The sequence below is a fragment of the Spinacia oleracea genome, chromosome 3, assembly GCF_020520425.1.
Source record: "Spinacia oleracea cultivar Varoflay chromosome 3, BTI_SOV_V1, whole genome shotgun sequence".
Classification (NCBI taxonomy): Eukaryota; Viridiplantae; Streptophyta; class Magnoliopsida; order Caryophyllales; family Amaranthaceae; genus Spinacia; species Spinacia oleracea.
The window spans coordinates 155,678,671-155,692,292 of NC_079489.1; the positions used below are offsets into that span (position 1 = coordinate 155,678,671).

Sequence of the window (13,622 nt, forward strand, 5' to 3'; positions counted from 1 at the left end):
AATATACATATATACGTGTATATATATATATATATATATATATATATATATATATATATATATATATATATATATATATATATATATATATATATATATATATATATATATATATATATATATATTTGTACGTATATATGTACGTATTGACGTACATATACAATACATCACGTTCTTTTTTTTTTTTTGGCTTCTCTCTATTCTTTTCTTACGATCCATTTATTGCTTAGGCCTTTTTCTCTCATTTCTTTTCTATTACTCTCCTCTTATGCCCTTCTTTTTTTGGCCTAACGGATCTTGAGAGTTAAGTGGCATACATCAGGTGAGCTAATTGCCCCTTGACTAACGCATTGGCCTTCTCTCCAATGGCTGGGCCAGTGCCTTTTCAGCCTAAAAAAAAAAGATAAGTGAATATGTAATGGATTTCACCTTTATTTTTGACCGAATCCATGTGGATTGCCTACGTATCCCATGATAAGGGAATCAGGTCAAAGCGTAGTTCAGGATATTACGAGGCTTGCTTTTCTAACTAATATATCTGAAAGCTATCTTACTCATACTAGGATACATCATGGATCATACGATCATCGAAATACTAGACGTAATATTTCTTAAGCTGGTCAAGGTTGGTAAAATGGAGGAATTCGTCGCCGTTAAGATCGACCAGTTTCACCGCCCCTGCTGAGGTGATGTGTTTGACCAGAAATGGGCCTGACCAGTTAGGCTTAAATTTCCCACGAGGATCATGTATTGGAGCCCGATTCTCTTTCAAGACCAAATCTCCTTCTCGAATGCCCCTATCTCGCACTCTTTTATTGAAAGCTCGCGCGATACGTCGTTGATAAAGTTGGATGTTGTTTAGGGCCTCCTGAAGGAAATAATGCCCTTGGTCCAAGTATGCATTCAATGTTAAGTCTAATAAATGCGGTTTAGTATTAATTAACAAGTTAATAATTCAGTGAGATCAAGTGAGCTGAATGCCTAGCTAGAGGCCGCTTCAGTTCAAGTGGAATTAATGATATTAATCCACAGCTTACTCTTGACTGAACCCGTAGGGTCACACAAATAGTACGTAAACGGATCAAGTATTTAATGGCATTAAATACTCCATCTATGGATATTCGGAATCGACGGATCTTGGTTTCAGTGGGAGCTGAGATCGTCACAGGCAAGAAATGAATACTCCGAAAACGGAAATATGGATCGTATCGGAAATATAAATATTATCCAAGTCGTAGATGTTGCCGGAAACGGAAACATGGTACGTATCGGAAAATATTATCGGAAATGGAAATATTGCCGGAATCGGAAATATTGCCGGAAACGGAAATATTGTCAGAATCGGAAATATTATAGGAATCGGAAAATAATTCCGGAAACGGAAATATTAAATATTTGTTCGAAACGGAAATTGATTCCGGAATCGGAAATATTGAATATTGTTCGTATCGGAAATGAATTCCGGAATCGGGAAATTAATCGGAAGCGTATCGTACGAATTAGCATCGGACGAGGCCTGCCAGACGAAGGCCCAGCACGAAGCCGGGCCATCGCCCAGCAAGCCAGCGCGCCACAAACGTACCAGCCAAGGCTGCGCCAGGCCCACCGCAAGGCAGGCCCAGCGCGCGCCAAGGCTACGACAACGTGTGGGCTTGCGGCAGTGGGCTGCGAGCTCGCGCATGGCGCCCCTCGTGGGCTGCTGTGCGTGCGTGTGTGTTTGTGTGCTACTCGAATCCTAAAGCTACCGGGATTTGTCATATGATTAAATCTAATCCGAAAAGATTTAGTTTATTTAATTAGAGTCCTAGCTAGTAGGATTATAATTAAATAAATTAGTATCTTAATAGGATTCCAAATCCTTTTCCATAACTCTATAAATACGTGCCTAGGGTCACATATTTACATCGAGTATTCAAGTATTCAAAGTGAGTTTTTGAGAGCAAAATTCAGTCATACAATTGCCTATAAAGTGCCGAAAATTCTAAGTACCTTAAGGGCGATTCTAGTTGGTCAATCTTAAGGCGGATCCGGATGTGCTGTGGACTATCTACGGAGGGACGACACTTGGAGTCCTAAAGACTTGTTCTTGTTCGGTTCGGGCGCAGCTAGGGAAGGCACGCAACAAAGAGTATGCATCTAAACTATGCTAAATGATTATGTGTAAATAATATGTTTTCCTGGCTTTATGGTTTTTCCGCATGATTTATGAATTGTCATATGTATCATAACCTAACAGTGGTATCACGAGCTTCTTATTATTTTCATAATCTAAAATTGCATGAACATGGTTAAATATTACAAATTTGCAAGAATTAAAAGGGGTGATTAATTTTCGTAATTGTTAATTAATTGCAAATTGCGTTTATTTAATTATACGTACGCAATTTTTCGGCAGTTTCTTCGTTACTCATCCAGATCGAGTGATTTTTTGTGTTAATTCCAAATCGAGTGATTTTTGTGTCAATTCCACATGTAAAAGGCATTCTAAAATTTTGACAAAAATATTTTTTTTTCTGCCGAATCCAGAATTCTCAAATTCGAAGCCTAACTATGACTTTTCGGAGGTTTTAGTTTTTCGAATGCAAAATTTCGTAAATTTTAGATGTTAAATTAAATATTTGCGAATCTTGTTGATAAATCTTGAATTTTTGATTGACCTACTGTATATGTTTAACAAGTTTGAATGCCTAGCCTTGTTAATTATGTAATCTAATTTGTAATTATGATTAATTTGTTGAAAATTAGAATAATTTAGAATTAATTTGATTTTCATAATTAATTATAATTTAATTAGATACCTATGATTAAAAACCACCATAAAAATTGTAAATTTATGATAAATTTTAAATTTTTATGACCTAGACTTGAATCCATGTTAATCGGAAATCAATTGAATAATAAATTTTCGATTTTTCGCCCTAAAATTATGAAATTAATATTATTTATTAATTTGTCATTAATTTTAAATATAAATTTTTTAAATTATATGCGATTCGCTCATATAACTTGCACGCACAAAGCAATGGACGCTACGTGTTACCCTTAAGGGGTGTTGTATAGTGCGGGCATGTGACGACGAGCAAGGGAGCTCGTCGCCCATGCGGCACGAATGCAATGAGCAAGGCCATGGTGCACGAGCACAAGGCAGCAGCCCTGCCTTGTGTCGTGGGCTGTGAGCAATGGACGAATGGGCGAGGGCGAAAGCAAGGCACAACAGTCGCGTGGGGGCAGCAAGCGAGCTGCGCCACAGCGCGCACTGCCTCGCGCGCAGCGAGCGCAAGCTCGCGTGCCACGAGTGCTACGCCCAGCGTCGATGCCTCGCGCAGCGAGCGATGGCTCGCAGGATCGAGCGCTGGCAAGCGCGCGCAGCGAGCAATGGCCCGCATAAAGCGAGCGCTGGCTCGCATGAAGCGAGCGCTGGCGAGCGAGCGCAGCGAGCGATGGCTCGCGTGCATCGAGTGCTGGCGCGCGCAGCGAGCACCAGCTCGCGTGATGCCTTGCGAAGGAGAGCAGCAGCAGCGATGCGACGCAGCGCATGGGCTGCGCGCACATGGCCAGCGATGGCTGTGTGCGTGTGGCCCATGGGCGTACGTTGCGTGGGGTTGTTGCGTTGCGATTAGATCGTTTTGAAATTTTAATTTGAAATTTTCAGTTTACGTAATTTTAATTAATTTTAAAATTAATAATTTAAATTATTTTCTTGGATTTTAATTTTGAATATTGTAATTATAATAAATTTTAGTTATTCTAATTATTTTACTAAAATTAAAATCATGAATTAATTTAAATACGACTGAAATTAAATTAAACTTTTTGGATTCAATTATAAATTTATATGAGCTTTAAATTTTAATTAAATTTGTATGTTTCCGGTTAGACTAGAAATACATTTTTATGTTTAAAATTAGTAAAGCATATGAATTTATTGGTTTAAGTGGGAGCCCCTTTTAGTCATAAACTCTTGATTAGGTCTACAAATCCTTAAGGTTAAAACAACTTGATTAGAATTAATAAGGACTGAATAATTGGTAGATTATTGGTGCCCTTGATTAATTGCTGCAAATGTTTACGTGATGCATAATGTGTTTTACTAACCAGCTATGTGGGCCATTCATGATAATGAATGGGTGAATGGTATATATTGTATATGTACTGTTTTGCAGGTTATGAAGTGACTTGTATGGCCCAAATAGGATAGAAAATATGGTCTGCGTACCATTAATTTGAATGTAATTGGCCTAAAGTACCAAAGTTGTTTTTCAATTCAAATATGGTCTGCGTACCATCAAATAGTTGTAATTAGTTTTAATTATAGCTTATCCTATTTGAAGAAAATGGTGCCTCCCACGGAGATTTTCAAGACGGACTTTGAAGTTAAAGCTTCAAGATGAAGTCAGGCCATACTAGATCACATTTATCTTATGCATGTTTTAAGTTATTTATTGCTTTTAAATATGTCTTAAAATGCATGAGATCAAAAGCTTGATTATGTTGCATGATTAAGGATTTTAGTTCACTTAAAATCTAACCAACATAGTAAGAGCCTTAAGTTCCAAACTTAAAAATTGAGTTAAAAGGTGCCATGCCAAAATATACACTTGCTTGGATATCCTTTACATCAATCTAGTAATAGTTTTCGCTCAGCGAGGTGTTACTTATTGGTCCTAAAGGGGCAAGGTACACAAATAATTGTGAGTACATGTTAGTTTTGGTGAAACTCAACGATATAAGTAAGGAGTCCTTTTATGTCGTGGCAAAATCGATAGGTTTACCTAATAAGTTCTTAGACGTACCTATCAACCAAGAATAGTTTCTAGACTATTAGCAAAAGGCTTTTGCTTACCTAAGATGTTTTAGGATTAAGTCGACAAACTGTGCTTAGTTCTTCAATGATTTTAGGATCTTGGAATCATTTTATTCACACCTGCCGGAACACATAACTTGAATAAAATGCTTAATAAACATTGAATTATGCATGTATGCTAGAATTTAAGTTTATTAAGAGAAACTGTGAATGGTTATTTATTTGTTTATTCTTTTCAATTGTAGTTTTAAAAATGGCAAACAACAATCAAAACATCATCATAGGTTTTGAGCTTATGGTCAAGCTGAACCTGGAAAATTTTCTTGAATGGGAAGCTAAGCTAGTTGAAATAGTCAAACTCAATGGACTTGAGTATGTACTGTCACATCCCATGCCAAGCTACTATGCCAGAGACATGACCCCTGAGAGATTTTACGCCTGGGATGCGGATCTCAAAAAGGTTATGAGTCTCATGCTGAACAATATCCCTGATGATTGGGCTAGAAGGTTTGTAGCCTATGAACCTTTTACGCTCATCAAGAATCTGAGGGATATCTGTCGTGGAAGCACGGAGGACAGAGACCTGAACGTCCATGAGTTGATTGAATCAATGTCTGGTCTAAAGGTTAGTTCTCCCAACAGGTGTTATAGGATGGAGGTCCAAGAAACACATGTTCAGCTCCTTCGCACTAAACAGAGGGTAGGGGTCCCACTGAGGTTCCATGTGGATCTTATGCGTTCATACTTTGATCGCCTAAGTCTACTAGGAACACCAATAAGCGAAAGAATGGCAGTCTCTATCTTGCTCAATTCACTACACAGTGGGTTTGGTCGCTTCAAGCAACTATACCTAAGTGAACCAAGAGAAGAAACAGTTGCAGAATTTGTTCACCTTGTCAGAAAGGCTGAAATAATACTGGACTGTGAAGCCAAAGATTTACTCAAGGCTAGAAGGAGACCGTTCAAGAAAAGTGGAAAGTCCAAGGGCAATGCTAAATCAAAGCAGGACAAGTCCACATCAAGCTGTCTTTATTGTGATGGAATAGGCCATTACAAAAGAGAATGTCCAAAGCTAAAGGATGATCAGAAGAACGGAACAGTCGTTCCATCTTCAGGTATTTTCGTTATAGACTGTATACTTGCTAATTCAACTTCTTGGGTATTAGATACAGGTTGTGGCTCACACTTATGTTCCAATCCACAGGGACTAAGAAGAAGTAGAAAGTTAAGCAAGGGTGAAGTCGACCTACGAGTGGGAAATGGAGCACGGATTGCTGCATTAGCTGTAGGAACTTACTATTTGTCGTTGCCCTCCGGGCTAGTTTTGGAACTGGAAGAATGTTTCCATGTTCCAAGTCTTACTAAAAACATCATTTCAGTTTCTTGCTTAGATGCTAAGGGATTTTCCTTTTTAATAAAAGACAATAGTTGTTCGTTTTATTTTAAAGAGATGTTTTATGGATCTGCTAGATTAGTCAATGGACTTTATTTATTAGATCACGACAAACAAGTATATAACATAAATACCAAAAAGGCCAAAAAGGATGATTCAGATCTCACCTATCTGTGGCATTGTCGATTAGGCCATATAAACTTGAAACGCTTAGAAAGACTTCAAAAGGAAGGAATTCTAGAACCATTTGACTTAGAGGATTATGGTAAATGCGAATCATGTTTACTTGGCAAAATGAAAAAGCAACCTTTCTCTAAAGTTGGAGAAAGAGCAAATGAACTATTGGGTTTAATCCATACAGATGTATGTGGACCAATGAGTACAAATGCTAGAGGTGGTTTCAGCTACTTTATCATTTTCACTGATGACTTCAGTAGATATGGTTATGTCTACCTAATGAAGCATAAGTCTGAATCCTTTGACAAATTCAAGGAATTTCAGAGTGAAGTAGAGAATCAATAGGCAAGAAGATTAAGGCACTGCGGTCTGATAGAGGCGGTGAATATCTGAGCTATGAATTTGATGACCATCTGAAAGAATGTGGAATTCTATCAGAATTGACTCCTCCTGGAACACCACAATGGAACGGTGTGTCGGAACGGAGGAACAGAACCTTGCTAGACATGGTCAGGTCAATGATGGGTCAGGCCAAACTTCCATTAGAATTTTGGGGACATGCACTAAATACAGCTGCACTCACTATAAATAGAGCTCCGTCTAAAGCTGTCGAAAAGACTCCATACGAATTATGGTTTGGAAAGCCTCCAAATGTGTCTTTTCTTAAGATTTGGGGATGTGAAGTATACGTCAAACGATTAATTTCAGACAAACTTCATCCAAAATCTGACAAATGTATCCTTGTGGGCTATCCAAAGGAAACAAAGGGGTATTACTTCTACAATACATCTGAGAACAAGGTGTTTGTTGCTCGAGATGGTGTCTTTTTGGAGAAAGATCACATTTCCAAAATGACAAGTGGGAGAAAAGTAGACCTCGAAGAAATTCGAGTCGAACAACAAACTCTAGAGAATGCTCAAGATGACATTCAGGATGAACTCAGAGATCTTTAGAAGAATCTGGTGAGAATCATGGTCAATCTAGAAATGTTACCCCGCGTAGATCGCAAAGATATAGATCTCAACCGGAAAGGTACTTAGGTATTTTGACGAACGAGAGCTATGACGTTCTATTACTTGAAAGTGATGAACCTGCGACTTACAAACAAGCTATGACGAGCCCTAGCTCCAAGCAATGGCAAGAAGCCATGCAATCTGAATTAGACTCCATGTCTGAAAACCAAGTATGGGATTTGGTCGATTTGTCAGATGGCTACCAAGCCATTGGAAGCAAATGGGTTTTCAAACTGAAAAAGGACAAGGATGGGAAACTTGAAGTTTTCAAAGCTAGATTGGTTGCAAAAGGTTACAGGCAAGTTCACGGTGTGGATTACGATGAAACCTTTTCACCAGTTGCAATGCTAAAGTCTATTCGGATAATGTTAGCAATCGCTGCATATTACGATTACGAAATATGGCAGATGGATGTCAAAACTGCTTTCTTAAACGGCGTTTTAACAGAAACTGTGTTTATGACACAGCCTGAAGGTTTTGAGGATCCAAAGAATGCTAAAAAGGTATGCAAGCTAAAGAAGTCAATCTACGGATTGAAGCAGGCATCCAGGAGCTGGAATATACGTTTTGATGAAGCAGTCAGTGACTTTGGTTTCATCAAGAACGCAGACGAATCTTGTGTATACAAGAAGGTCAGTGGGAGCAAAATTGCTTTCCTAGTATTATATGTCGATGACATATTACTTATCGGAAATGACATTCCTATGTTGAACTCTGTCAAGATTTGGCTTGGGAAATGTTTTTCGATGAAAGATCTAGGAGAAGCACAGTACATATTGGGCATCAAGATTTACAGAGATAGATCTAAAAGGATGATTGGACTTAGTCAAAGCACTTATATCAATAAGGTGCTTGATAGGTTCAAGATGGCGGACTCCAAGCGAGGCTACCTACCCATGTCTCATGGAATGACTCTAAGCAAGAATCAGTGCCCAAAAACACTTGATGAGCGTAGACGAATGAATGGGATTCCATATGCATCATTGATTGGTTCAATAATGTATGCTATGATATGTACACGCCCGGATGTTGCGTACGCACTCAGTGCTACGAGCAGATACCAGTCAGACCCAGGAGAGGCGCATTGGACTGCTGCCAAGAATATTCTGAAGTACCCGAAAAGGCACAAAGATGACTTCCTGGTCTATGGTGGAGATGATGAATTAATTGTTAAAGGCTATACGGACGCAAGTTTCCAAACCGACAAAGATGATTTCAGATCACAGTCTGGGTTTGTCTTCTGCCTCAACGGAGGAGCAGTAAGCTGGAAAAGTGCTAAGCAAAGCACCATTGCGGATTCTACAACTGAAGCGGAGTACATTGCTGCACATGAAGCAGCAAAGGAAGCTATATGGCTAAGGAAGTTCATAGGTGAACTTGGTGTAGTCCCCTCCATTAAAGGACCAATAGCCCTGTATTGTGATAGTAACGGAGCTATTGCACAGGCAAAGGAGCCTAGACACCACCAGAGAGTCAAGCATGTACTTCGTAGATTTCACCTTCTACGAGAGTTCGTTGAAAGAAAAGAAGTCGAGATAAACAAGATTGGAACTGATGACAACATATCAGATCCATTGACTAAACCTCTGCCGCAGGCGAAGCACAACTCGCACACTGCAGCTATGGGAATCAAGCATATTGGAGAATGGCTTTGATGACCCTGTTTAATGTTTTAAAGTTTTAGAGTTTAAATCTTTGTAAAACATTATTGGTTAATCATTCACAATAAATGAAAAGAATTCATTTTTCCATTTAATTTGTGGTTTATTGAATGATGAGTCCCTTCAATTTGACGATATATTCAAGATAGACTGTCAGGACCAGTCCCGTGACTAAGAAATGTCTATCAAGTGAACTTGAATGTCAAAGGTTGAAAATGGTCCCTAGTCGGAGTTTTCTATAAAATTGGACGCATAGAAAACGTTAGACGACTAGAATACAAGATGACTAGTAGTTCTGTTTCTTGAACTATGTGGACATGACAATGTCATAATCATTTGCATAGATACTTACTTTGGGAAGACTAGTATCGGACAAGACCTATGAAACTTTACTGTAAGAGATGAAAATCTGTCATAAGTAAATTTCATTAAAATTATTAGACACTAAATCTTCAATACCTGAGTGATTTGAGATAACTTGTTTGAGAACTGGTTGCTTTGACGTTGACCAACTGTCGCACCGTAAAAGGAGGCTGTAAAGGCAACGCTCAGGTAATCACCTATCAAACGAAGTCTAATCTCAAGATCGCAAGATTGGGATTGTCCTCCCATAAATCGGGATAAGATGCTTAAAAGTTGTACAAGGCCACTCGGAGAGCTAGAAACTGTGAAATACATGGCCGTGCTCGGATGAATCATAGGCTATGATTATCTGTTTATTTGATTAGTTGAACTCTGAAACCGAGAAACACCTCTGGACATAATAAGGATGACAACTCTTACCTTATGTTCAAGAGCAAGCATCGAGCGACAAAGGAATTAGGAAATGCACACTTGTCCCTAAGGACAAGTGGGAGACTGAAGGAAATAATGCCCTTGGTCCAAGTATGCATTCAATGTTAAGTCTAATAAATGCGGTTCAGTATTAATTAACAAGTTAATAATTCAGTGAGATCAAGTGAGCTGAATGCCTAGCTAGAGGCCGCTTCAGTTCAAGTGGAATTAATGATATTAATCCACAGCTTACTCTTGACTGAACCCGTAGGGTCACACAAATAGTACGTAAACGGATCAAGTATTTAATGGCATTAAATACTCCATCTATGGATATTCGGAATCGACGGATCTTGGTTTCAGTGGGAGCTGAGATCGTCACAAGCAAGAAATGAATACTCCGGAAACGATGATATTGCCGGAAACGGAAATATGGATCGTATCGGAAATATAAATATTATCCAAGTCGTAGATGTTGCCGGAAACGGAAACATGGTACGTATCGGAAAATATTATCGGAAATGGAAATATTGCCGGAATCGGAAATATTGCCGGAAACGGAAATATTGTCAGAATCGGAAATATTATAGGAATCGGAAAATAATTCCGGAAACGGAAATATTAAATATTTGTTCGAAACGGAAATTGATTCCGGAATCGGAAATATTGAATATTGTTCGTATCGGAAATGAATTCCGGAATCGGGAAATTAATCGGAAGCGTATCGTACGAATTAGCATCGGACGAGGCCTGCCAGACGAAGGCCCAGCACGAAGCCGGGCCATTGCCCAGCAAGCCAGCGCGCCACAAACGCACCAGCCAAGGCTGCGCCAGGCCCACCGCAAGGCAGGCCCAGCGCGCGCCAAGGCTACGGCAGCGTGTGGGCTTGCGGCAGTGGGCTGCGAGCTCGCGGGCTGCGCGCGCGCGCTTGGCGCCCCTCGTGGGCTGCTGTGCTTGCGTGTGTGTTTGTGTGCTACTCGAATCCTAAAGCTACCGGGATTTGTCATATGATTAAATCTAATCCGAAAAGATTTAGTTTATTTAATTAGAGTCCTAGTAGGATTATAATTAAATAAATTAGTATCCTAATAGGATTCCAAATCCTTTTCCATAACTCTATAAATACGTGCCTAGAGTCACATATTTACATCGAGTATTCAAGTATTCAAAGTGAGTTTTTGAGAGCAAAATTCAGTCATACAATTGCCTATAAAGTGCCGAAAATTCTAAGTACCTTAAGGGCGATTCTAGTTGGTCAATCTTAAGGCGGATCCGGACGTGCTGTGGACTATCTACGGAGGGACGACACTTGGAGTCCTAAAGACTTGTTCTTGTTCGGTTCGGGCGCAGCTAGGGAAGGCACGCAACAAAGAGTATGCATCTAAACTATGCTAAATGATTATGTGTAAATAATATGTTTTCCTGGCTTTATGGTTTTTCCGCATGATTTATGAATTGTCATATGTATCATAACCTAACACCTCCAACCTTCGTTCGTCTGCTAGGGCCAGCTCGTCGTACCGAACCTTGAACCATTGGTCTTCGGATACCTCGCTTTCATTCATAACCCGGAGTGATTGAATTTCGATTTCCACAGGAAGGACAGGTTCCATTCCATATACTAGAGAATACGGAGTAGTTCCTGTTGGGGTTCGAATAGAAATTCTATACCCCCAAAGGGCATATGGTAATTTGTCAGGCCATTCTCGGGTTTTTTCTGTCATTTTTGCAATTATCGTTCGAATGGTTTTGTTGGCGGCTTCAACTGCTCCATTGGTCTGAGGACGATAAGGGGAAGACTGATGATGTCTAACCTTATATTTCTCAAGAGTTTCTTTTAAGTGCCCTTCAAAGTGAGAGCCGTTGTCAGAAATGATTTCAAAAGGCACTCCGTAGCGACATATGATGTTGTTGATCACAAATTTGGAGACTTGCTTTGCCCCTAGCTTTGCATATGACGCTGCTTCAATCCATTTCGAGAAATAGTCAACAGCAACTAAAATGTATTGGTGTCCGTTCGAGGCTTTTGGGTGAATTTGTCCGATGATATCTATACCCCAACTAGAAAACGGCCATGGAGAAGTGAGATTATGTAAGGAGGTAGGTGGCATGTGATTGAGATTTGCGAAAAATTGACATTTCTTGCAAGTCCTCACAAAATGGACACAGTCGCTTTCTAAAGTGGTCCAATAATAACCTGCTCGCAAGATTTTTCGAGCTAGCATCCTGCCATTCATGTGCGGACCGCATTCACCACCATGGATTTCTCCCATGATCTTTTGTATTTTTTTTTTGTCAACACACAATTGTAGAGTTCCATCAAAACCCTTGCGGTACAATCTATCTTTTAGTATTACAAAGTGAGCTGCCAATCGCCGGATAGCCAATTGGTCTTTTTTATGACTTTCTTCAGGATATCGACCGGTGATTAGAAATTTTTTAATATCAGCATACCAAGCATCTTTATCATCTTGCAAAGTCAATGCAGCAATCATATGTTCAAGGTTGACTACCGGTGAATCACTTTCCACAATAGTCACAGCTCGAATTTTTACGTTGTTTTCCCATGTTAAATTTACCGCTAAGTTTGCTAATGCATCCGTGAAACTGTTTTGCTCCCGGGGAAGATGCTTGAAGTCAATATCTTCAAAGTACGGAATGAACTGTTGGAGATACTCGGTATACATTTGTAATCTCTCATCTCGGACTCTCCATACTCCAATTGTTTGAGAGATAATGAGGTTAGGATCTCCATATACTGTGAGGTATTTCGCCCCTGCCGCTAAGGTTGCCTTAACGCCATAAATGCAAGCTTCGTACTCTGCCGTGTTATTAGTCGTTGGAAAACTCAATTTCACAGCAAAAGGGATATGAATTCCATAAGGATCAATGAGCAAAACACCCGCGCCATTGCCCCTTCTATTAGATGCTCCGTCAAAGTACATTTTCCACCTAGATATCCCAATGTTGAGTAAATGTTCATCTGGAAACTCGTCATCAAATTCATCTCCTGATATTGGTCCATCAGCCAATGCTTCAGATATCGCCCTTCCTTTAACAGATTTCTGGTTTACACATTGAATATCAAATTCTGAAAGCATTGCATGCCATCTCGCGAATCTCTCAGTGAGAATTGGTTTCTCAAAGATGTACTTGATAGGATCTAGTCTTGAGATAAGGAAAGTTGTATGAGCCTGTAGATAATGTCGTAGCTTCTTAGTGGCGTATATGAGGGCGATGCAAGCTTTTTCTAAAGGATTGTATCTGGTTTCATAATCCAAAAACTTTTTGCTGAGGTAGTAGATGGCAATTTCTCTTTTGGTGCCTTCTTGGTATTGAGCCAATAACGCTCCCATGGCAGTTTCTGTGACTGTGAGATATAAAATCAAAGGCTCTCCCGGCTTGGGTGGCATTAATACTGGAGGGTTAGAGAGATATTCCTTCATCGAGTCAAATGAGGCTTGGCATTCTTCATTCCATTTTTTCGGAACATTTTTCCTCAACAACTTGAAAATCGGTTCGCATCGAGTGCTCAATTGCGATATGAACCTGCTAATGTATTGAATTCTTCCTAGGAATCCCCGAATTTCTTTTTCCGTTCTTGGTGGAGGAAGTTCTTGAATGGCTTTCATTTATCGGAATCGACTTTGATCCCATCTTTGCTGACAATAAAGCCCAACAGTTTTCCAGAAGTAACTCCGAATACGCATTTTTGAGGATTCAATCTCAAATTATATTTTCTAATCCTGTCAAAAAATGACTTTAATGCACTTATGTGCTCCCCTCGATCGTGGCTTTTG

At 39.6% G+C, this 13,622-nt stretch overlaps 1 protein-coding gene across 1 annotated transcript; it reads right to left on the reverse strand.

Moving 5' to 3' along the window:
- Positions 1-342: 342 nt before the first annotated feature.
- On the reverse strand, positions 343-13,268 carry LOC130470201 (uncharacterized). The gene is made up of 2 exons (XM_056839842.1): positions 11,373-13,268; positions 343-390 (listed from the first exon to the last, which is right to left on the reverse strand). Exons 1-2 carry the CDS (start codon positions 13,266-13,268, stop codon positions 343-345), a joined length of 1,944 nt encoding a protein of 647 aa, XP_056695820.1.
- Positions 13,269-13,622: the final 354 nt, after the last annotated feature.

What these genes read in the sequence shown, in the direction of transcription:
- LOC130470201 (XM_056839842.1), bottom strand. Translation starts at nt 13,268, where the DNA reads ATGAAGGAATATCTCTCTAACCCTCCAGTATTAATGCCACCCAAGCCG. An exon ending in GGGTTATGAATGAAAGCGAG is followed by an intron (nt 391 to 11,372) that starts GTATCCGAAGAC and finishes TTTTTTTTTTAG; the next exon opens with GCTGAAAAGGCACTGGCCCA.